The sequence below is a fragment of the Numenius arquata genome, chromosome 7, assembly GCF_964106895.1.
Source record: "Numenius arquata chromosome 7, bNumArq3.hap1.1, whole genome shotgun sequence".
NCBI classification, from domain to species: Eukaryota; Metazoa; Chordata; class Aves; order Charadriiformes; family Scolopacidae; genus Numenius; species Numenius arquata.
The window spans coordinates 43,672,447-43,697,548 of NC_133582.1; the positions used below are offsets into that span (position 1 = coordinate 43,672,447).

The 25,102-nt window shown below is 41.1% G+C and overlaps 1 protein-coding gene across 1 annotated transcript; it reads left to right on the forward strand.

Annotated features, from left to right (window-relative positions):
• Positions 1-7,916: 7,916 nt before the first annotated feature.
• ENTPD3 (ectonucleoside triphosphate diphosphohydrolase 3) lies at positions 7,917-24,242 on the forward strand. Its single transcript, XM_074150551.1, has 9 exons — positions 7,917-8,036; positions 12,017-12,134; positions 15,039-15,189; positions 15,963-16,122; positions 18,187-18,417; positions 18,860-19,132; positions 19,230-19,340; positions 20,944-21,081; positions 24,009-24,242. The coding sequence occupies exons 1-9, from the start codon at positions 7,917-7,919 to the stop codon at positions 24,240-24,242; spliced, it is 1,536 nt and encodes a 511-aa protein (XP_074006652.1).
• The last annotated feature ends 860 nt before the right edge of the window (positions 24,243-25,102 follow it).

Sequence of the window (25,102 nt, forward strand, 5' to 3'; positions counted from 1 at the left end):
GCTGCATTTTTCTGCTGTCCCAGCAATCTGCTGCCCTAATTACGTGCTTATTTTCCCTGTGCCTACAACTTTTCCTGGCCCCTAACCATGTGATCAAGGCTGTCCCTGAGGGTTTTTAATTGATTAAAGCAGCTCTTGATTCTTTGGACAAGAGATGCAAGTTATAAAGCTTTAAGCCTCAGGAAGGGAAATAAATAAATTAGAAAGCACTTTGGTTCAACTTCAGAATTAAATTTTTATTGTTTCAAGACATCACAAGAAGAAGACGTCAACAAGAAAACTGTTATTACCACAGAGTCATGTGTATGAGACAGAAGATTCAGAAACTGAATCTAAGACACATCATTAGCTTTAGTGCTGCAGTAAAGGAATAAAAACATAAACCAACAAGTAGCTGTCTAAGGTATTTCAAAGAAGCCAGCAGTGAACCTTCAAAAGAGAAAAGGCAACGTCTATAACCAACTATTATTCAAAACGAAGAGGGACCAACTGAATTTCTCATGCCATAGCTATAAATTTGCTTTAGGGTTTTTTTTTTGTCAGTGATGATAGAAAACTATAGGGCAGCAGATGCTTTAAAAGTTATTAAAAATGAGTTTTGCAACTGTGTAAAAGAAACAAAAAACAGCATTCTTCATCTCTGAGGAGAATCACATCTGATGTTCTTCAAAACCTAGATTTCAGATGTGGTTTGTGACTTCCTTGCTTGAAAATCTAGGGAGCTATCTTCCTAAATTTGGCAATTAACAAAGTATGCTACTATAATGATAAAATCATAGAATCATTGGGGTTGGAAAAGACCCTTAAGATTATCGAGTCCAATCATTAATCTAACACTGCCAAGTCCACCACTAAACCATGTCCCTCAGCACCACATCTACAGGTCTTTGAAATACCTCCAGGGATGGTGACTCAACCACTTCCCTGATCAGCCTGTTCCGATGCTTAACAACCCTTTCAGTGATGAAATTTTTCCTAATATCCATCCTAAACCTCCCCTGGCACAACTTGAGGCCATTTCTTCTTGTTCTGTCACTTGTTACTTGTGAGAAGAGGCTGCCCCCAACCTCTCTACATCCTCCCTTCAGGTAGTTGTAGAGAGTCATAATGTCTGCCCTCAGCCTCCTTTTCTGCAGGCTAAACCACCCCAGTTCCCTCAGCGGCTCCTCAGAGGACTTGTTCTCTAGACCCTTCACCAGCTTTGTTGCTCTTCTTTGCGTGCATAATATGTACGTTTGTCTGAAACAAATAGAAGAAGGGCTTTTTCTTGGAATAAAATGCTGGACACAAAAATGGCCTAGAAATTTTATTTAATTTAAATATCCTGACTCCTGCTGGCCCAGAGAGTCCCAGATTCTTTAGATAGCTCTGTCTGCATTGCCAGTTCTCGCAGTTGATCCTGAGGTAAAGAGGTGAACATGAAGGGAAAAGGCCTTTGGGGAGCAGACACCTAGTGAATGAAGGGTTTTTGTCAACACTGCTGGAAAGTCCTGGGAAGAAAGTGCCCAGGCAGATTGATGGAAGTGATGAACTGACATAAAGGGCATCACAGTCATCTGCTGACACCAACACAAATGGTGAAAAAGCCAGTGAAAGCTCTGGAGGAATAGGGTAAGCCCTCTGCTTACTGGACCTTGCAAAGGATGTGCCAAAATGGGAGATGGATCTTGCTTCTGTGAGCTGGCAAAGTACCATGCAAGAAACCAGACTCTCCGTATTGCAGCCACCCGTGTCTTCTTACCTCCATTTTTACAGCAACATTTCTCTCACCCTATTGCTCTCTCTTCAGAGGATGTTTTGAGGCCTCTTAATATTCCAGCATCAAATGCTACATAAGCATTATACAAGGAGCAGATGCCATTCCGTGGTCTCTTGAGACATATAATCACCCATCCCCTCTCCTGATGTTGCTGCTGTCACTGGGTGGGGAAATGGAGTAGCATCTGCTGTGTATCCTGTGTAAATGCGTCGCAGAAATGTGTCTGTAACAAACACTCTATCCATGTCCATAATATTTTAGTTGCTATTGATTGTTATTGATCATAGCAACTGGTATTCATATATGAATCTGACAGTATCAGTTATTGTCTTTTAATTCCACAATTCGTGCTCAATGGTAGCAAAAGCAATAAATTTTTCCTTGGGGCTGTCGGCAATCCAGCTCATTTGTCATTTTTAAACGGACACCGGGGGCAGATTCTGTCCAAGCAGAACAAATCAATAGTTAGTTACACTAAATGCATTCAAACAAGGATACTTGAAGAGGGACAAGAAAAAGGTGCTGCAGCAAAGGAAAAGATGGAGAGGAGAGGTATGCGTGCTCCAGGCTGGGAAAACGGCAGCAAGTTTAATCTACGTCTTGGGAGTGAGGAAGTGACTGAGGATTGGTTAAAGGGACCTATAAAAGGGAGGTTAGGGCTGAGGAGGAAACTGAAGAAAAGCCAAAGAGGTAGTCTTAGGGAAAAAAAAAAATAAAAAAAAGAAAAAGTAGTGGATCTAAACCGATGAAACCAGTTACTGTGCCACAGACGCTGGACAGGCCTGGAGGGGAACCTTGCTTCTAGTTCATTTGATTCAGGACCAGTGTTCTGGAAGTTGAAGCAGCTGGGAGATTTTATAGCCCATATCACTTCTGCTGCTATCGTGGCTTCAGCGTGGCAGTAAATGTTGCAAAAAAAAAAAAAAAGCAGCTTGTGGCCAGCTCTTGGGAATGGTGCAGAAAGAAAAAGAATCTCTGATGTCTGTTCTTACGGAAGTAGATGATATAGAAGGTAGAGTTTGCTTTCTTTGCAAGCTTAAATTTTAGTCACTGGCAGGGGTTTAGTTGTATGACTGGTTGAAGTGGGTGTCGATGTTTTTATTTTTTATTTCAAAATGTTTATGTTTGATAGTAGCAAAAAGAATACGCTTTTCTGTGGGGTAAGCAATCCATCTAACTTGTTATTTGAAATGGTCACTGGAGACAGATTCTGCCACAGCACAGCAGACCAGTACAGTCAGTTGGACTAAGTGCATTAAAAGAAATACACTTGGATGAGAGAAGAAAAAGATGCCACGGGGCATCAGGAGGGATGGGAGGCTTTGTTTTCATGTGCTAGAAATAGCTGAACTGATCCACCAAGATCATCGTTAAACCAGCCTTAATAAGGTGTTGTCATCAAAAATAGGAAATTACCTCCACTCCCAAAATGAGACAACTATGGAAGGATGCTTACAGATGGCTCACAAGGCTTCAGCTGGTTTCTTGTTCTCCTTTCGTTATTCAAAAAACAGATACTGTAATTCATCAAGACCATGATGAGAAAAGGAATCAAATAGGTGCATTTAGTTTTTTACGGTATGCATTATCTGAATCTGAATCCTAGAACAATGAGCAAATAGTGGCAAAGTGGCTGAAGTGTCTCACTGTGATTCCACAGCTCCTGTCTCCAGCAAACCCACCCTGCAGGCTGATCCTTGGCTGTAGCTGATCACACAGGTCGGACAGGTGATGGGAGGAGTATCTCGGTGACGCTGCTTTTAGGTATGTTTCTGGGTATGCGCTGGGCAGTCTAGCTTTGGCAACAACTCCAGCAAAACTGCAAAATAAGTGATGCCAGTACACTTGAACTTGAGTGGAAAGGTGACCCTGAGGCTGGAGGGCCTCTAATTTCTATACCATTCTTTCACCCACAGTGTCACCTCTTGACAAAACCCTCTTTCTGTCTTTGCTTTGGAAGGGAACCGAGGAATATGATTTGGGGACAGCCAGCAGCATCCTACTGTACCAGCTGCAGGCAAAGCCAGAGGTGCGTTTCCGGAAGGAGGAGAGCAACTGGCGGAGGGGCGAAGGAGCTGCGGGGACGCCGCCGCGTTGCGGGGGTTTTGGCAGGCGGGTGGTTGTCCCCGGCACCCCCTGCCTCCCCACCGCGCCAGCTAGAGCCCGTCCGGCAGCGGCAGCGCAGGAGCCGGGCTGACAGGAAGGGACTGCGCCCCGGGACCTCCCTTCCTGCGCCCTCCTCTCTCCCCCGACGGCATCCCTCGCTCAGCGCAGCCTCACCCCCCCGGCTCCCCTCCTCATCTCCGGGTGCGGTAACGCCTCGGATGCGCCGAGTCTCCGCAGATCTCCTTCCCCGGCTCGAATCAGTTCATCCGGAATTTTCACCTGCAAGTTGTTTATCTATTTGGGAGCGGGGGCGAGCAACCACCTGGTGACTCTCCAGGAAGCCCCCTCCGAAGCTAGGAGCGCTCGCAAACCGCCACCTTCCCCGCTCCCGGGGTGCGCCCTCCACCGTTTCTTCCTCAGCCCGGGACGGAGCCGGGTAGCCGCGGCTGACGGAGGTAGGTGGGGATGCGGCGGTGGGCCGGCGGGGCGGAGGGCCGGGGGGTCCCAGGGGCCGGGCTGGGGCCGGGGGTCGCGCCGCCGCGGCAGCTGGCGGGGTCGATGGGACGGGGCGGCGGGGGCGTCGCTCTGTCTCTCCGCAGGGTGGCTTTTGAGGGGAAAACTTTGTGCTTTCTCGCACATCACAATCGTGGTGTGAAGCTCTCTCACCCGAGGCGGCGGTGAGCTGCGGGAAAGCGCTGAGGTTCGGCCGCTAATTTTGGGTCCATGTGCTTGTTTTTACTGGATTTCTCCTCCGACAGAAGGCCTGTGAAGCCTCCTCAGACGTTTTCTTTGTGGGTTTTAAAATGCTGTGGGTGTTGGGCTTCTGGTGTTTTTTCTTTTTTTTTTTTCTTTTTTTCTTCCAGGACTTGAAAAACATTGACCCGTAGACCTCATCTGAAATAAACGCTAATGTGTTTGTATCTCTCTGGTTATAGCGTGAAGAAGGATATTTATGGTGCTTGTCCATCCACCCTATGAACAAACAGGTTAGTACTGAAAAGAAGCGGGTTTGATGTGTCAAGTAACTTGGGAAAAGGAATTGCAACATATTATATGCCGTGGCATTCATACAGATGTGTAATTAACCTAGTTAAACTCAGAATATCAGTGGCATGAAGTTTAGTCCATTTTCCTTTGCAGGCAGGTATTCTTTGTGTTTGAAGTAAGGTGGCTCAGTGTACTGAGTTGGGTGTGGAAAATACATATTTATGCTGTTTCTTGCTTCAGGTTGGTGTTGTTTTAGTAATGCAATGCAACTGCTTTTAGATACTTAAAACTTAATTTATTTAATTAATTAAAATTAATTAAAATTTTCTTTTATTTGGCTTTTTGCCAGCAAGTTTGCAATATTAGCTAGAGTTTCTTACATTACAGCTCTGTTTGAACCATGGAGTCAGTGAACTCCCCTCTGGTATCTCTACAGATTTCAGTGAATGGGCAAGTATGACAGTATTGCCTTGGTATGCGTGTGAGTCTTAGGTAAGTGTAGCTAAAAGTAAATACAGCCCTGTGCGTCTGATCCAGTTGCGTGAAATCTTGCAGTGCCTTGCACAATTCAGATAGCGAAGGTGTCAACTGTGTGATGACTTCAAGCGGGCACGGAGTGTAAGATGTCCTTCTGACACAGAGGCTGTTGCTTAAATCAGGATTTACAGATTATTCTCTGATGAAATTGTCCTGAATTGACAAGATTGTATGAGGAATGTCTTAAGAGATGCTCCCTTACCTAATATGCTCCCTGTCAAAAAAGACTTTTGAAAAGATAAATCATCTCTGATGAGGACAAATCCCAATACCAGGGAAGCACAGGAGAAATTCAGCAAACTAAGATTTTAATTTCCCCTGTATAAATGGAAGCAGCAGAAAATATTTCAGCAGTCGTCATGGGTGTTCTGAAGTGTTAATAGTATAATAGTGGTTATTGCTTTGCTCTTTAGTAATGCTTTAGTTTTTCAAAGAGTCATTTGCCCTGAGCGGTTTTTTTCTTTGATAATGGCTTATTTTTTGCAGTGCTGATCATTAGTGCTTTGATCCAGGACTGACTGGTATATATTAGGTTGCAAGCAAATGGTTATCTTTCAGTCACTTTACAATTCTAGATAACTCTGTGTACAGTTTTGAAAGCTAAAGAAAAATGTTTTTTTTCTCCCCCTAAAATCAAGTATTTTATCCAGGTGGTTATTCATAAACATATAGTTAAAACTTGCTGTTTCTTTTAAAAAATGAATTTATTTGTATAAATACTTCTAATTACTATGCCCTGACATCATCCACAGGTTACAGTGAGAATTCATCTTAGCTGTTAACATACTTTTCAGTACTAAAAATAAGATTTCATTCTATCATTTATGCATTGTGTACATGATGTTTGAATGCCTCAGCATAGTAAAGCAATGGACAGCATAAATAAATCATCAGTGTAGCTGGTTGATTTAAGATAATAAAGCTATTACCAAGCCAAGAAAAGAAAGTATTGAAAGAGTAGATTGGCAGTAAACAAGGAGCCCATAAGGATTTAGAAAAGAGGGTTAATGAGTGAAAAAAACAAAACAAAAAAACACCAACCAAAAAAACCAGTGACGTTCTGGAAGTGAGATGTGTCAGGCTGAAATGAAGAGTTTCCAAAAGCTAATCTGACTTAGATTTCACAACAGAAATCAGAAGACAAGGAAAGCAGCAGCAGTGGGTGAAGCTCAAAGTGAAGGTAGTCCCAGGACAAAGCAAATAACATGGATGTGAACATGGATGGGTGGATACACAGGCTGAAGAACCCACGAGGTTTAGTATATGGAAACTGTGTGAAGAAGCATTTCTGCTTTCTGCCTCAGCCCTCTGGCTCTGGTTGGAGCTAAGAAGACCATGTGTTGCAGGTACAGCGGGGCTGACCCCGTGTGCTGTGGCCGTGGACTGTAGACCACCTTTTAGCTCCTGTCCTTAGCACAGATTGGCATTGGCACTTGGTGAAACAGCAGGCAGCCCTGAACAGGCGCTGGTATACTCCACCATCAGTATGGAATTAGGAGCTGGGAATCAGGATGGATCATGCCAGGCTAACTTGATATTTCTATGCCAAAATAACTGTTTTCTGAAAATGAGGAAGGCAGGAAAAGGTCTGCTTTTTGTGTTCCTCCGAAACTTCTAAGCTTGCCATCTCCCACCAGCCACATCTTTCCTCCTCAACGCCTGTGGAGCATAAGAATTTTTGGTACGGGGATTGTCAGAACTTGGAGGTACTGAAAGGCCTTTTGGGGTGAAAAGCTGTCTGGCCAGAGACATGCAAAAATAAAAGACAAACAGAAATTGCAGGAAACCTAAAACACATTTGAATTGTAGAAAACCTTTCTAGAGGTCATCTTTGGGTTTGTCTAACATAGCTACACTTTAGATTTACATAGATTTAGTAACTTCTCATGGCAAGATCTGTGAGTTAAAATGTATATTTTGTGTGTGGTGCAGTGATAATAATAGGCTCCGCATTAATATACACGCATGTAGACGCAAAGCTACTTCACGAACACATGAGCAGTTAGAAGAAAGATGCCTACTTTAATGTTCTTAAAACCTCCTTTGTTTCTTGCTGAAGCAGCCTGTATTTATTATAGACACTGACCTTGTGTCTCTGGCAGAAACATCCAGCTGTAGTTAGCAGCTGCCAGCATTGTGTCTACATGGCTGTGCCTATGCGTACATGGGATCGCTGAGTGCGCACTAGCCTCAGCCTGCCCATTGCTCTCACTTCCTAAGGCAATGGGAGATGGTGAGCGTGCATCTACATGTAGGCACTGTTGGAAATGAGCAGACTGGCACCTAAGGGTGAAATCTAGCATTCATTAGCATGACAATATGGACACACCCCTTCTAGACAATAAAAAGTTAGTGGTAGCAAAACAACAGGCAGTTCTTGAGGAGATCACAAAATTTTTGTAGTGTAATCTAGTTGACAAACTGAGATTTTATAAGGAGTGTCAAATGATTCAGGGCTTCAGGCCTTAAGGAATGCGAAAGGACTCAGTGATTCTGTCTTAAGTGTTTCCCTTTTTCTTGTTTCAGGATGCTCACCAGAACCCCAAGTGTTGTTGCCCAAGTGTTTCTTCTTCTAAGCATAGTTCTTGTTATTGCAATTGCAGTGATTCAGATAAATCAGCAACAGATCCTCTCACCAGGGCTTAAGGTAAGTCTTAGAATATCTAAGAAAGGAGAACAATGTTAAGAACTATATTTAATAATGTTCCTTTCTAAACTAATTTTTATGGGGTGATACAAATGAGCTTACAGCCATAAATTAATGCTTGATCACATCTTTGTCATGGGAAGGCTGAATCTGAGAGAAAAAGAGAATTGGTCAAGATCACAGAGTCAGTGGTAAAGCAGGAAAAGCGTTCCTTAATTCTCTGTCTCTGATGCCTATCACACTGTGTTCTTCAAGACTGAAAGGCTAAACAAGGAGAATATGCCACTGCTTTTTTATTTTGCCAGAGGTTGGAAGTAATTTTAAAATAATTTTGAAGTGGGAAATACCTGAAGTTTAAGTTCTGCCCCCAAGTACAGGTAGGAAGTTAATGCTGCAATCTTAGCAAACTGCTCCTGATTTTTGTGTATCAAAAGCATTTGGGCTATAAGTGTGTGCACTTTATGATTTACGTGTTGGGACTTGCTGGATATTAACAGAAGCAAAGTAGCTTCATGAGGAGGGGCAGAGCAAACTGGAAAAGGCAAACAAATACTCTGGAATTCAGGCTTTGCCTTGTGCTGCTGGAATATGTATGTGTATTCTTCAATGAGATGTACACAACTGAGGACAAAGCTGTAGAAATTGGCCTTCTAGGGAAGCTCTGGAGTCTGGCATTTTGAGTTCCTGTTTTTTCCCCATGATAGCTACAACCATATAAGCCTTGTCAGTTCCTTCTTTGAAGTCCTTTCTACCTTTCCTTCTGTGTATGTATTTAACTGGATAGTTCACATACCGAAATTGATAGGCTAATGTTCCATTACACTTCATGGGATTATAAACCCCTTTGGCTTTGTCTGAATCATTTGGTGGTGTATGATTCAGACAATGAGATAAAACTGTATTTTGATACCAGTTTAATGTGTTTCTGTGGTGTGGCAGGGTGTGTGTGTTGGGATCTTGCATGGGAGGACCGTGCTTCAAGTGTACTCCCTGTTGTGCCCTGGATCTCTGCTTGCAGCAGCCTTAGATCCTGCTGATTTTCATGCAGGGCAAGACTGGACGGACATGCAGGCTGAAGCCACTATCTAAAAGACAGTGTACACATCACTTGTGTTTGTTATTAATTCAGTTTCACATTCAGAATGATAAAATTGTCTATCTTAGTCTTTGAGCAAACATCGGACCCACCTTGACCATCTGGAGCTGGCTTAAGTAGGAGATCTGCTTTCTGAATCACAAAGGCTTCATGGCTGGTTCTGGAGGAAGACTGGCACTTCCTCTTCTTGGTGCCTTGGCTTTGAATTTTTTTAGGGGGCTGTAAGCCTGCTGATGCAGAAAATCCCAGTTGATATGGAGGACCGCATGTTTGATTCCCAAGTAGTCCTCAGTGAATGGTTACTACTCGCAGGAAGTAATTCTTCAGGAGCACGGGGAGGACCTTTGTCTGCCAGTGTGAAACCCTCCAGTACTTATTTGATATGATGGAGCCTGGAGGTGGAAGTCTCCTGAAGTTAGCAGTTGATTAAAATTAAATATGTCACTAACATGATGAAAACAGACTTACTTTTTGTAAATGGCCTTGTTCTTCTTCTGACTCTTCTCCATGAAACCAAAGACAGGTAGGGTACTGAAGAATAACTAGAGTTTGTGTTATCTCTGTCATAATAGCTCTTTCCCAGGATGCACATTGAGAGTATCCAGATTCGTTCCTTTGTGGCACAAGAGAGAAATTATCTGCTACGTTATTGATGTTTTAAAGTGTTGGAGGTATATTGGGCAACGGTAAACCCCAAAATAAGGATTTTCCTTTAAGTAACTTTTTTTTTTCCTTCTCCCATCCCTCCGTCCTTTACCAGTGGGAAAGTTGAAGTAGAGAGAAAAAGAAGGAGAAAAAGTTGTTCTTTAATAGCTGTTAGCCCAGCATAAGGGTTTGCCTGTGCTGTCAGTCCCATGCAGTGCATTTCAAAGCAGGAAGGCCTTGCTAGTTCTTAAAGGGCAGCCAAAGATGATCTGACTTGCAACTTGGACAGAAATGTAATGTCATTGGAGAATTTCAATTCAACCAGTTTGTCTTAGGCAGCAGGCTGAGTCAAGGCGTGTAGAATTCTCTTACCCTCTTAAAATGCCACATCTTCTATCATTTCTGTTTTTTTAAGTAAAGATTAATCTTAATCCAAACATCTGGCACGCTTCTCACTGATCACTTTGTAAGACTGCATGGGCCAGTTCACACAGGGTGAACTCTCAGAAGTTCTGAGGACCTTCAGGAGTCACCCTGAAATAGGCCCAAGAGTCCTTTTCAAAAATCAGCATCTCTTTCAAAGGAAACAAGAAGCTGTATAGGAAAAATAGGAGGAGAAAGAAAATAAATTTGTTAGTCACACATTGGTGCAGAAAAGTGTACCACTGCTCTTTGAGATGGTAATCTGTTACTTTCAGGAAGGAGGCTGGAAGGAGGTCAAAAAGCCCCACAGTTAGCTGAGGTGAAAATGCTTCCATTATCTTCCAGCTCTATTTGGGCATGATAGTTAGCTCAAGAAGTAGCTAAGTTAAAAGCTTATGGTTGGCACTTTGATCTGACAAATTTGATCTGACTGATAGATTTAATTAATAGCTCTTGAGCAGATTGACCATTACTGTATTGTGTGTCTTCAGAGCGCTCATCTCCCTTTCGAGGAGGGGGAATCCACTCAAAGTATCCTTGCTAAAGTAGTTACTTGAATGCACGCAGTGATTTGATAGTATCTGTGGAGCCTTTCACCTTTTAGTTCATCAGGGTAAATATTGTCTTGATAAATAGAAATTAAATTTTCATTATCTAGGAAACAGACTAGGCTGGTACTGCTGGTAGTTCTTTAGGGGCCAGGAGTTTGTAGGATTACAGTGGAAGCTGGGAACTAATGAGGTGTGGAAGCTGAATGGTTTGCCATATGAAGCAGTGATCTTTCTTGGTCAGACTTGAGGCTCCCCAGGGAACCAGTGAGTTGAAATTTATCGGCCTGCTGCAGGACCTCTTACTGCTTTGCTCTCATTTTTCAGTGTTGTCAGGCTTCTGGGTATCTGTCTTTTTTTTTTCTTTTAAAAAGGAAGTAAAAGAAATGAACCCTACACTGTGTGATTCCTACCAATTACATGACTTTGGAAGAGGGGGACAGCTGCATGTACTTTCAGTGATCATAAAGAGGATAAGCAAAATGGCAGTTTTCTTCCCTTCATGCAGTTTGCCTTCCCAGTTGCTAGAGTTTGCTGCTGCCATAAAAGACAGGAAGGGGGAAAGACTGGTCTGGTGAGCAGTGGAATGGGATGGAGAAACCAGTCCAAGTGGCCCTGGGGCAAGTCACTTAAATATTTCTCATTTATTTCATAAATAAACATGGGGTAATATTGATTCTCTTTCCCTCTTTGTTGTCTCATGCTCTGGCACAGCCTGTTTTCAGTGACAAACTCTCAGGTGGACTGCCTAAACCACTCAAAGGGAGAGGTTTATGGGACAATTAGAAAAGAACCAGACTTATTACATCATTCTCACTGTGGACTATTATGTACTTTACCTCTTTGCTTGTAGCTTTATGGATCCCTTGTGCATCCTTGAATCTAAAGCCTGTGCTTAGGTATCAAACCCTTCAGTATCCAAGGAGTGTAGCTGGGATAATGGGAACTGGCTGCAAAATCAGATCCTGACACAGTGTTATCTATGTCAGTGTGGATTTTGAATCTGATGCTGAAAGGAGATGAGCATTCTCCATCCCCACTGAATTCATTATTGAAGATACGTAGTATGTTCTTTGTTTTGCAGCCAGCTTCATTCTGTGCTTGGCTGCTGGGTTCATGCCTAAGCGCCTAACACTAGAATTAATCTCCCTTGTAAATACACTATGCATACATTTTCTAAAGCTTTTTATGGTGTATAGAAGTACAGCTGCATATGGGCCTTTAAGTTGTCACTGTTTGTGTCTTGTTTATTATTTTTTTCTCCCCAGTATGGAATAGTCTTTGACGCTGGATCCTCTCGGACTACAGTCTATGTCTATGAATGGCCAGCAGAAAAAGAAAATGACACGGGAGTAGTAAGCCAAACCTTCAAGTGCAATGTGAAAGGTGAGCTCAAATGGAAGTTCCTTATTTCTTTCTAGGCTCTAAAAAGAGGTTATCTGGAAACCTATACTGTTTGTTTTCCCCACTGTGTTCCCTTTCCAGTGCTGGGGAGCAAGAACTCTGAAGACTATTTCTATATCTGTCAGCATCAGTTCTTTCTTACTCATACGGCAGGGTGCTCTAATTTGCAACAGAGATAGGAAATTGTAGCTAAGTTTGATTTACTTCATTGCAGTGCATGATGGTTGAGACAGAATTCGATCTACAGAGAATCAAGCCCTGTAAATGCTTAGTCCTTGTGCCGTGAAATAATTTCTTTTAAAAGGAAATATAAAATATATTTTAAAATAGCTTGGAATAAAAGGTCTTTCAGAAGAATGGGGATCTAGCCCTTGTTAGATGTTAGCTGTTAATTTGATGGAGGCAAAAATGGGTGTCAGCTATGCTACAGGAGTTGGACATTATTAAACAGTAGCTAGTCCATAAGGGATTTCTGCAGAAAGCCAAACTTGGTAAATTCTGCTACAAGCAGTCAAACAAGCTTTAGATTATTATCCTCTTAAGATACTGACTTCAGCAGTATTGCTTTGTTTAATGTAGTGGTTTGGGTGTGCAAGTTAGGTAAGAGAAGAAGGTGGGGCAACTCAGGAAGTCTCAGTGTAGATTTTGTCGATCTCTGGTAATAACTGTGGAGTTCAACAAGAATTTTTCCCCTTCCTTCTCTCTTACTCATGATCATGCAAAATACTGCATCCCTCTTTGTGCCTGGAAATAGATGCTGGAGATGTAGCCGTAGAGGTCCATCAGTAACTAGGAGATGAATGGAAGGCCACGGTTTCTTAACAGCACCAACATTTCTGTCTTCAGTGTTAAATATATGTATGGACATTCTTAGCAATTTTAGAACAAGGAAAGGAAAGCAAGCGTTGTGTGCACAGAAGTAATGCACTGTCACGTGCCTGATGGTGTGACCTTAGAGACTGCAGGAATGATGGCTAACCTGCCAAGGCGGGGGGTGCACTCTGCTAGCTCACGTCTTGACTCATTAGGAATGTTGCCTTTAGGAATTCTGGTGTTATTCTTCTCGAAAAATGAGAGGGGAGTACTTTGTGAATTTGTTTTAATGGATGTAGATTTTCTTTTATCTCTGGGGAATGCAAAAAATTGAAAAACGAAAAACAGTCCAAATTGCTGTGAACTGTTCAGGGGGCCTTAGCCATGGTCAACCAAAGTACTCTTCATCCTCCAGTGTACAAAATCACAAGGGTTCACAGCTCCAGTCTTGGGTGACTGCGCTGGAGGAGATGGAGGGATCATGGGAGAGGTCCCCAACTAAACTGTGGGGGGCAGTGGTGGTCACATCTGTCAGTGGCTCTGTAGTGACCCTCTAACCATAGCTGTAAGCACTTAAATTGGGGGATGGTTTTGGGCATAACGAGAGGCAGACTTTCACATACCTACTGAAACTAAAAGTCAAATGATGAACTACTCTGTAAGTTCTGTGGGGGTTTTAATAATTTAATTTCTGCCTTTATTAGGTACCTCTGCCCCTGTGTGTAGGAGCCAGGCCTAAATCAAACCCTCTTCTATACAGTGCAATTAATCTGTCCTGGTCAGGCTCTAAACATCGGCAAAGCAGGCAGTTGTCCAGAACATAATGGTCACTGCCTTGTGACCTGCTCTGTCTGAACACTGGGAGGTGTAAAACAGCAGTTACTGCTCTGTTTTCTTCTGGTAACAGCTTTCCTTCCAGCTTCAGGCCTGCCTGTGCTAGACTTTAGACTTTTAGAAAGTCTTATTCCAAACCAGGGCTGTGAACATCTAATGATGACGTGGTAATGTTTAAGTTCATACAGTGGAAAAGGGAGTGGTGGAGTGTGAAGTCTTTTTTTTTTTTTTTTTTTTTCCATTTTTTTCTTTTGTTTTTATCAATGCAATGTGGCTGAACATAAATGGTTTATCATATTTAACTCTGTAAGAGCCACCTTTTGCTTAGCTTGGGGTCAGGTTCTGAGAGAGAGGCTGTTACAGGAGAACTAGGTGGAGTTCTGGCAGAGTTGCTCTCTGTGGGGCAGTGGTTTCATGGAAATGCCTGGATTTCTCCCTGTGCAACTTCCTCACCTAGGGAATTTTAGAAAGGAATGTTTTTATTTCCACCCAAGTTGAGCCTAAACAAGTTAAGGTCCTGCTGGTCCTAAAAGCGTTGAGCAAGGTAGGAAGGACTTTGATGTTAATTGTTCAAATAGTTATGCCTTATGCAGCATTTCTTTTATTTGAAGACTTTGGAAGTTTGGAAAGCTGTGAATTACTTAGTAGTTCATGCACCAGCCCAGACTTGTACCTCTATGACTTCAAGAGCCATTTGTGTGCATCTTGAAATTTCCCAGCAATTCCTTGCAGAAGCTTCTTTATTTTCTTTTCAGTTGAGAGCAGTGAGCTGTAGAGGTGCCATGGTGTCCGTGACAGTTGTGGCAAACCAGATTAGGAAATTCTTGTCTTAGGTTGTGGAAGGGGGATTTTTCTGTACTTCAGCAGATAGGCAGATGCTGTAGAAAACTGCATGTCTAACAGATGCAAAATTTCTCTATTTTCCTCATGAATGTAGCACTGCTGTCATTGTGCTGTTATATGGTTATACTATATATCTTACTCTAGATATGGTACTACAGGTATATATGTATACACACAGAAATGCAGGCAAGCAGTCTACAAGTATCTTCTCTGTCTCCCACAGCTGAGACAGCCACTACATTGTTTATTCTTTAAGCACTCACAGTTTTCAACCATCCTGTCCTTATTTGCAATTACAGGAGGGAAGAGGGAGATCTTTCTTAACACCTGTTTTCTAATTGGTCTAATTTGTAGTTGGCAAAGCAGAATGAAATCAATCTACTTGTTCTCTTTTAGGCCCTGGTATATCCAGCTATGAGAGTAACCCTGGAGCTCTTGCCAAACCCTTTGATGACTGTCTGAATAAAGTTAAGGAGAGAATACCAGTTCATCTGCATAAAAACACTTCTGTTTATCTGGGAGCTACAGCTGGCATGAGACTACTGAGGTATGGCAGAAACTTGAACTCCTCTGTATGCGTGCCGGCATGGCTGGCTGTGAAAACAGAATGTGAAAAATGTACTGGATGCATTTTTATCCATTGGAAATTGTCCATCTCAAAAGGAAATGGAGCCCAGCCAATTTAATTTAATTAACTTTTTTTCATAGGGAAAGCGGGGCTGTATAAAAACCCTCTGTTATGCCATATTGAAAAGAAACGCTTGCTTTATTCTGGAGAAGGCAAGAGTTTAATTTTCTCTTCCATATCTGTCTTACAATTCAGTGTCATGTAAAAAGATAATGTTTGTGTTTATCCGTGGGTAGCATGGGCGGATTAAAGCTAGACACAGCAGAGTTTTCTGAGTACAGCTGTAGTGCAGTGTGGCTTTTGGGGTCTGTCTGTGGCTTTAGCCCTGGCACAAACTGGCTTTTTACGTTTGTTCTGCGGCTAAACAGAGTGGGAAGAAAAGCTCCAGGACTGTTTTAGCCAGCAGCTGTCATATAAGCACTCAGTTCACTAAAAAGAAAAATATATATAAGAAATAAAACACCCATGAACTTGTATGATAACAGAGTGAAGTTTGTACATGGGGGGGTGTTGCTTGCTGAAACAGTGCTGGATACTTGGCCATTCCCTATCATAAGCTTCCCCTTTAGGGAAACAATGTCTGTTTTTTATTAGGTGCTTGTAGGAGTTTTCTTGAATTGCTAGCCAGTGAACAATAAACATGAAATTGCCTTTCCAGATGCTCAGTGTCTCATGTTTTGTGAATTGCTTAGGTTGCAAAATGAAACGGCAGCCAGTGAAGTCCTTGCAAGCATTCAAAACTACTTCAGAGCACAACCTTTTGAATTTAGGGGTGCGCAAATCATAACTGGGCCAGAGGAAGGGGTGTATGGATGGATAACAGCCAACTATTTAATGGGCAATTTCTTAGAGGTGTGTGGAAAAAACTGCATGCTTTTCACTTTTTCTTTCTTATAAATGAGAAGTTTGAGAGGACATACCTGTTAAAAGCTCATAGTTACAATTTCCGTTTTGCATCAAAATATATAACAAGGCCTTTTTGTGGCAGTAATAGAACAAAGCAAACATAAATCAAAGACTATGTTACAGGAATGTGATACAGCAAAGGTATAATTGTTGATTCATGAAACAGAGCTCTTGATGTCATTGGATGCCTTACCTAGAAACAGAAGTTGCACTGCTCTTAAATGCATTGGTATGTTAAGTGTTGACAGGAGTTGATTGTCTTGACAGTGGTGCCAACTAAAGATATTTTCTTCTGCTTTTCTGTGGCTTCCTCAGATGGTTGCTGTCCCTGCAGCTCTACTGGTGAAGGATCTGCACAGCTTAGAGGTCTCCAAATTGTTTGGCAGTGTTGACTCAGTTGTCTTAAGCAGACAAGACTGTTTGAAGCAGTGAAGGTGGTGTGGCCAAAAGTGCCTCAGCTGAGCCAGAAAACACTCATATACAGTTCATTCCAGTACTGCTGAAAAGCTGCAGGCTGTGAGCAGTGGGCTGTGATACCAAATGTCTTCTGCAGACAAACTGATACCAATATAAATATATTTACGCTGTCCTTGAACTTGGAATAGGGTCAGGCAGGAGCCTCACAGTAGAGGGAGTCAAACGTGTTGGAAGACCCCTATTCGGTATAATTTCATTCCCATTCACAAAGTGATCAGCAACTTGTCATCTGCGTTCATGGTAGCTGTGTGCTCCCCTTAGTATTAACTGCACTTCTTCCAGACACTCTCCCTAGGCTGAAAGAAATTTTGGGCAAACCCCTGAGCAGCTGTCCTGGCTGAACGGTTCCTGCTAGATCATGGCAATTAATAAGCAGGAATTAGCTGATGGTGATCTGAGTGATAGCTCATGGTGAACATGTTTTCTCTTGCAAAGTTAAGAAAAATGGTATTGGAATCACATGTTATGGAAGAGTTTTTCTCATTGTTTGCATTTCATGCAACAAAAATGATGTAATGAACTTCAGTGTGGTGTCAGTCTTGCACCACCTGAATTTTAATAATCCAAATATCAAATTCCGTATGGCAGATTCATAAGGAGTACTGAAGGCACTGCAAGTTGCTGTGAAGCTGGTTTAGTATACAGTTGTGTGAAGACCTACGTGTGGAATATCACTAGTAGGAGAGAGAAACTTTTCACCATTCTTGTGACAATGGGCTAAGAGTCAAATTGTGCTAGGGGCTGTTAATGGGAATTTTTCACTGTAGAATTTTCTTATGAGTATATTTGCTAGCCCATAAAGTTTCTTTTCCCTTCTCGTGTGTACATTCAGATCATCATGCTCAGTAAATAATACTGCAGTAAATATTGAGATAAATAATCATCCAAAATCCATATTCTGCACTGTGACTGTGTAGATCAGATACAGAATTTGGAGGATGTTTTGGGTAATAGGGAAAATGCCAGTGGAATGGATCAGATTTATTGCCAGTGCAGTTTCAGTGAAGAAGCAGATTAGGGGTCCTTGTTCTTTCGATTTTGATGGAGCTTCATTTGACTTTTCTGTATTTTTTCAGTCTATTTTCACTCCCTTTTTCTATGTGATCTCTTAATATTCTGTTCCTTTAATAATTCTTCTTGCCTTGAAACAAGTAAATCTTCGTACTGTTTCCATCCAGATTTGCTCAGGATCTCATGGCTACCTGAACTTCAATTCCCTGCAGTCTAGTACAGATACTGATCTGGCTAGTCCTGTGCTTTGATCATTGTGCTCTCCTCTGAGTTGAACACTATTGTGCATTCCTCTTTCCATCTTTCAAGATCATTTCACTCTGTGAAAGTACATCCCTCTTATGTAAAAAACATCTGCATATTTTCCTCAGAGCTAAGATTTTTTTTTTTTTTTTTTTTTGAAAGGGTGCAGGGCAAAGAGAGGGGGGAAGTCTCAAAAAATTAAGTAAAGAGTAGAAAAGCTTGAAAAGAGAACAAGCAGATGGTATTTCTAAGTAGCCTTGGTTTTATTTTTACATGTAGAGAAACCTTTGGAGGACGTGGGTCCATCCTTACAGAAAAGAGACTATGGGTGCACTGGATCTTGGAGGAGCTTCCACTCAAATTTCATTTATCCCAGAGGACTCTCAGGAGAACTTCAATAGCACCCTGCAAGTGAATTTGTATGGTTACAACTACAATGTCTACACTCACAGCTTCCAGTGCTATGGGAGAGATGAAGCTGAGAAAAGGCTTTTAGCGTTGCTCCTCCAGGTGTGTTTAAAACCCTTTGCTATGTTGTTCTTGCAGGTGTTCAGCAGTTGTCTGAGCAGGTGTTCGCTTCCCTTTGGTGGGGTTTAGAGACCCTGATAAGAGCTCTGATGTGCTTTGTCATAAACAAATGCACTTCCATTTCATACAAAGATCTTCATATTTGTTAAAAATTGGTGGGAGTTTCGTACCATTTGACAAAAAGGTCCAACTAGTCCTGGAAGTGTTTTGACAATCTTCCCGGTGATTTTTTTTTTTGAGAAAGGGGTTTCTGTGAATTACAATGATAAGCAATGTTGATCAGCCATGTCAGAGAAGAGAACAAAAATACATGCATATGTGATTTAAAAAGATTCCTGTAGTTAATGTCAAATTAGTTTTTTCTTGCTTTTGAGCAGCCTTTATTGTTTTGGTATTTTTTTTTGTTGTTGTTGTTTTTTTTCAGAAATCAAATAGCAGTTCCAATGTGTATAATCCGTGTTACCCTCAGAACTATAATACTGCGTTAACAATGAAGTACTTCTCTGGCAGCCTTTGTACACAGTCTCTGAGACCAGCAAATTACTACCCAAACCAGCTTGTGAACTTTCATGGAACAGGAGACCCAGGTCTGTGCCAGGAGATGGTTTCTTTATTGTTTAACTTCACTGCGTGCAGAGGCAGCGAAGACTGTCTGTTTAATGGAATCCATCAGCCAAAAGTTAAAGGGAATTTTGTGGTAGGTTTGCAAATACAGCGTTTCTTTTTGAGCTTGCTTGCTTTTGATTTCTGTAGTTCTGAAACTAACAGGCCTGTCATCTACTCCTTTTCTATAGGCTTTCTCAGGATTCTACTATACAATTAATGCTTTGAATTTATCTGGGCACTTCTCCCTAGCTGACTTCAATTCAAGTATGTGGTTTTTCTGTTCACAGAGCTGGGCACAGGTAAGTGGGTTGGGTTTTTTTTCTTTCCTTTTTCTTTTTTTCTTTTGTACCTGTGAAAGAGAGATATAAAACAAATATGGACTGGGCAAGTATTCAGAAATTTTCAAAAGGTCTGTTTCAACCTCAACGCTTGTTCTCCTACTATGCTTCAAACCATGTAGTGTTTCTAGCGTGCTTAAAACTTGGAGTAGCTTTGGAAATTTCATTCCTCGTGATTCTGAGTTTCTGGCCTATATTGAAATGTGGCCAAGCAATGTGAGCATTTTTCTCTTTTTGTCTTAGAGCTTTGTACAGCTGAGATGTCACAAAGATAGTAAGGGATGTTGCAACTGAATAGGTGTAGGTGTAAATTTATGCATTTCACGGGATTGGAGATTGCCCTGATGAAACTTTTTAGAAGGCTGATAGAACAAGCCAGTTTAAATTTTAAAACAAAACTCTGCTAGACTGACATTCATGAAGAGCACACTTCAATCACACGTATTACCAGCATTATCACTGTATATTCAAAGCAGTTAGTACTTTTTTATCCTATGTTATCTGTGAGTGCACTGGCACAGAGCTGATGCCATGTAGTTGGAGCTGATGAGGTGGAATTAGCACTGCTGCCTGAAAATTTTTTACTGGTGGAAGGGAAATTATTTTTTTTATTTTATTATTGTCCTCACAGAGTTCATCTGAGGGAAAGTTATAGTCTTTTATTTTTTACTATTACTTATGCTAAGAAAAACAAGCATATTGTCCCCAGCTGGCAACTGTGACCTTTTCCAAACAGCTTTTACTCAGCAATTCTTGATTTTTCCAGCTTGCTTGATTTGTCCATATGTGTGTGCTGTGATATTCATGTCCTGATCTTCTTGCAACCACTGGGACTTGCAGCAGCACTTTTGGATCAGTCTGGGAGATCAAAGCACTTTGCTTGGGTCTGTGAATTCCAGCTGATATTCATGATCCAGTGAGCACCCCAGCTCACAACTGACATCCAAAGAGCGGTTTTGTGATATAACACATTCTGTGTAACTTGCAGGCATCTTTATTTAATGGAGGTTTAACTCTATGTTTTCAGCCCTGCAATATTCCTTATGCCCTGTTCTGATCTCAGCTTTGTTAGTATGAACCTAAGAAATTGACAGACCTGTTTTAAATTTGCAGGAAGGTACCTCAGATCATCAAACTGCCTCCCTGTTTGCATTCATTTTGTTGCTAGCATTTCCTGTTTAGCCTGACATCATCACTTGATAGCTGACTGCCATGTGCAAGGTTGACTCTGTATGTGATCCTCTTAAAGAAATTTGTGGCTGTGGTTTACTACCACAGTTTTAACCATGTTGTAAAGGTGACTTGTAAAATTTAGGAACCATAGCATTCTCAATCTCTTATGTGCAGTTTTGTGTTTATTTTTATTTTTAACCACGTAAGCTATATCACTGTCAGGGTCTTTATTTTTCTAAATCTCCATATCTAGTTGTCCACAACTTTACTTGGTGTTTCTGAAAAATGCTAATAAATTCTAATTAGAATCCAAAGTATTCTGTAGTTATAAAAACCGAAAGCATTTGTTTTTCATAATTTACATGTTTTTTTAAAAAACTTTTGCTTTCAGCTCCAGTTTATGCTGCCTAAATTTGAAGAATTATATGCTAGATCCTACTGCTTTTCAGCTAATTTCATTTATTACTTGCTTGTACATGGTTACAACTTTGATGCAGAAACTTGGCCACAGATACATTTTCAAAAGGAGGTGAGCAATAATAATTTCTTCTTACTGTTATTTTAATCCAGAGAAGTTTTAGGAGGACACAGAAGATGCAGCAGCGTGCAAAAATACAACAATCGTAAACAGCCTTTGTAAATGACTGTCAAATGTTTGGCATAAGACAAAGCCATTTTTCAAGCCTCAGTAGCAATTTCAGCCTGGTTCCAGGGTTTGCAGCATTTCTTGGAGATGTTGCCTAGATTCTTTTAAAGAACTTTTAAGAAAGGTTCAAACAATTGTGTCTTAAACCTTGCCTCAGTTTGTTGAAGTAGTGGCTTGCTCTAGGCAGTGATGTGCCTGAAACACCTCGCCAGTCAAGGTCAGTTTGAGCTAACCCTGCTGAGTTGCACAGGAGAACTCCTGCTTTTCTCTCTGCTGGCAGAGCCTTGGGGCAACCGGTAGAGCTGGCTTGTAGTCAGTGAGTGGTGATGAAGCAACTAGGGCATCTATCTGTGCCGTAATCTGGTTCTCTGGAATAAGAGTGTATATTGATGGGATATTGACTTGCAGTTGGCAAAGAGAGAAGGCTTATAAGGTTTGTGTAACACTTGCATTTACGTCTTCCCTGACTTCAGATTTTCTCCTAAAAATACTTGGAACAAACTTGTATATATCCATTCTAAAGCTACTGCTAAGAAATCTTTGCTTCCAAATCAGAAGGCACGGCCACTATCTAAGCTTGGCTGTTAACGTCAGGAAGCGTGGGCTGCACAGTGCTCTGTCACTCCATCCTTTCCTCTCTGCTACTGTACAGAGCCTTATTCTAAAACCTTGTCTTAATCTCTGTACAGTTTGGAAATGCTTCAGTGCTTGCATGCAAAACCAACAAAAGAATAGCTTGCAGATCTTCATGCACTATTCTTAAATGCAGGGTATGCTGGCAAGCTGTGAATGAGAAACCGTAAGCAATGTTTTCTGAACAATTATAGTCTCATTACTGGTGCACTAAGGAATCAAGTAGGAGTTTCTTGCCTTATTTTGTCCTCTGGTGGACAACCATTAGAAGCTCTGGAGGAGCACACAGATTTAGCCCTTCTACTGGGAAATCAGCATAGAGCTTACTCTGGGATCTTAATCCCCTTAAAAACCTTGTAGGGGATGTATTTGATTTGGTATTTACATATATCTTGTATTGTATCCAGCAGATAGGAGCAGCCAAATGCAGCAACACTTTTCTGTATTTAGCCAAGATTATAAAAATACTGAGAAAAATGAACACCCAAAAGGCTTATTTGAAATTAACACCTTTGTTACGTAGATCTTTCACTAGGGTAATTATGAAAATTCAAAAAGAAAGACTACATTCTCTTCATTAAATCTGCCCCTCACAGAACTAAAATAATAAGATCTAATATAGCTGATCAGGTAAGCTACCCCAGAGATAACAGCACAGTTGCCTCCAAGAGTGAAAGGTGGCGTTTTGGGCCTATGGTAGAATTACATTTCCTTTTAATTAGTGAACACAACCAGTGAAAAACTGCCTTGATCCATCTTACCTCTTTGTTCACCTGTCATATTCCAGTTCCTGTTAGTGAAGCTTTCTTTTTAGCAGTTAAACAAAAGGTATTAGGATACACACAACTACAAAAAAGACCAAATATTACAGGCCTTTATGGTCTCCTACAACCAGTGGCTGGCTGCTTAAAACTGTTCATTAAAGACATTAAATAATAAAGTTCATTCATCAACTTCATCCAAGATTAACCAAGGAGGTTAAGAAAGAGGTTCCTAAATTTAAGCAAAGTACTTAAAGGGACAGCAATTCAGGCAAACTCTGTAGTAGCAGGGTAGGATGACCTGTAATAAAGAGGGAAAGCCAGGTGAGTTTGGGAGAGCTGGTTAGTTGTAGAGGAACACACCTTCAGCTTTATCTGTCCTGTATTATACCCTAGAACTGCCTGGAGTGACTTGAAATTGAAAAAGAAAGCAACCTGTGTTAGATTGTAAGCCAAATACCTGTCTTATAGCTGACCCTCTAGGCTAGTTTAGTGAGTTCCACTGATTTCTTTTGAAATGTCCCCCCCTTATTTTTTCACTCTATTTAGCAATAGATTTTTTTTTTTCAATTGTAATCTGATTTGTAGGAGGCAGTGATGTGTATTTATATGTTTTATATAAATAGGCAAACAGTTATTGGAGCCTGGGAATGTGAGAGGAGGACAAGGGATGCTCTATCTTCTTCCTTTGATCCTGTGCTTATCAAGTGGCAGGATGACGATTCAATGAAAAAGGCAGTGGAAAATTGGTAAACTCTGCTCAAATTAGAATTAGGGGAAGACGGCAAAGCATGAGGACTGTGGAGCAAATACAGACATACCCCCTTTGTTTTTGTTTCACCTGTTCCTAAGTAATTTTTCACTTATGTTTATTTTTTAAATGGAATAGCCTAGTGCTGGTTCATTTGCAGGCACAAAACCAATCATGGAACAAAAGATGATAAATAGCCAGGGGACTTTACCCTGGCTTCCTCTTTGTCCATGTCAGTGGAACTCTTTGTGGGGTCTTATGTTTGCTTGAACTAAATAGCATCCTAGGATTTGGCTCAGATGACAGGCTAATTCTAGGAATTAGCACAGTATTGCTGATTTTTTTTATTTTTTAAAGTGTGTTTCTTGCAGAGAAAATCCCGTAGCTGGCCATCTGCATATATACCACACATCCTTGCAGCCATCCAATAACTGTGTCTCACTTCTTTGGCCCAGTGACCAATTTTATTAGCATCCTCTGGAACTTGAAAAAAAGAAAAAAATGTAATTTAAAATGGTTCTGTGTCTTCTTTGTATCCTCCATTGAAGTTTTCTCCTTGCTAACATTAAGGCAGTTGCCAGCATCAGCAGTTGAGCTTTTGGAACCTCTTTTCTTTAACTGAAAAGTTCATGGGAATAGGACTAACTCTTCTGTCTTTATTTCAGGTTGGTAACAGCAGTATAGCGTGGTCACTTGGTTACATGTTAAGCCTCACAAACATGATTCCAGCAGAAAGCAAGTTGATCCAGTTACCTCTGAAACCTTCTCTGTTTGCTGGGCTCCTCGTCTTCCTCACAGCTACAGCATTGTTGTGTCTTCTCTTTCTTGTTTACTTGTGTATTGTATCACGTAACCAGAAGAACATCAGTCACGTTGAACATGTATTTATTCCAGAATGAGTGAACTTTACAGGAGGCAAACCAAAAGTTTTATACTGCTATTAAGATAAGTAGGACTTTATTTTTTGAAAATGGAAGATGAAATAAAGACAGGCAAAAAGACCAGAAGTGTAAATACAGCAGAGACACAAAGGAATCTGTGATGTGGTGAACTGGAGTGCTTTTGAAATATTTTGGCAATTGTTTCTGTAGAACTATTTTGTCAAGTCTGCAGCAGAGAAAACGTGGGCAGATATGTCACACTGCTTGGTAAGGGATTAACAGCCTTTTCCTGCCAGGTATGTATTATTTTTTCGTTCACTAACTCTGCGCTAACTGGAGAACTCCAGTGGTGACGGATTTGATCATGGCAGCTGTTGTTTAAGATAAAATTGAACAGGTCAGTAGGAATTGTGGGAGGTGAGAAGATGGTAATTGTTCTTGTGTGCAGTGCTGACACTAAAAGCCCCCAAATAATCTAATTTCTGAAACTGGAACAAGCAGTAGGTAATGATGTGAAAGGAACAGCTGGGATAGAATTGTTTTTATTGCTGTTCAAAATTGATTGATCCTCAGCACATAAAGGTGTAATAAACTGCCAACACCTCTCAGGACTTTAAAACCTATTATAAAACTGATCTTTTGGTACCATGGAGATCTCAAAGCCTCTGCTATGGTACGAAATATTTGCTTTGAAGGTGGAACAAAACGCTTCCACGCTTTAGTAACTGAACCTAAATTTCAGTGTCTCATAGTTACCTCCACAAGCCACTAGAGTTTTCAGTGTCCTTCCCTTTAACTTTCACAGAAATACTTTTTGTAGGTTCTTATACTGAAAGACTGACCTGTAGTGCCCACGTTTTGTTGATCTCAGACAACTG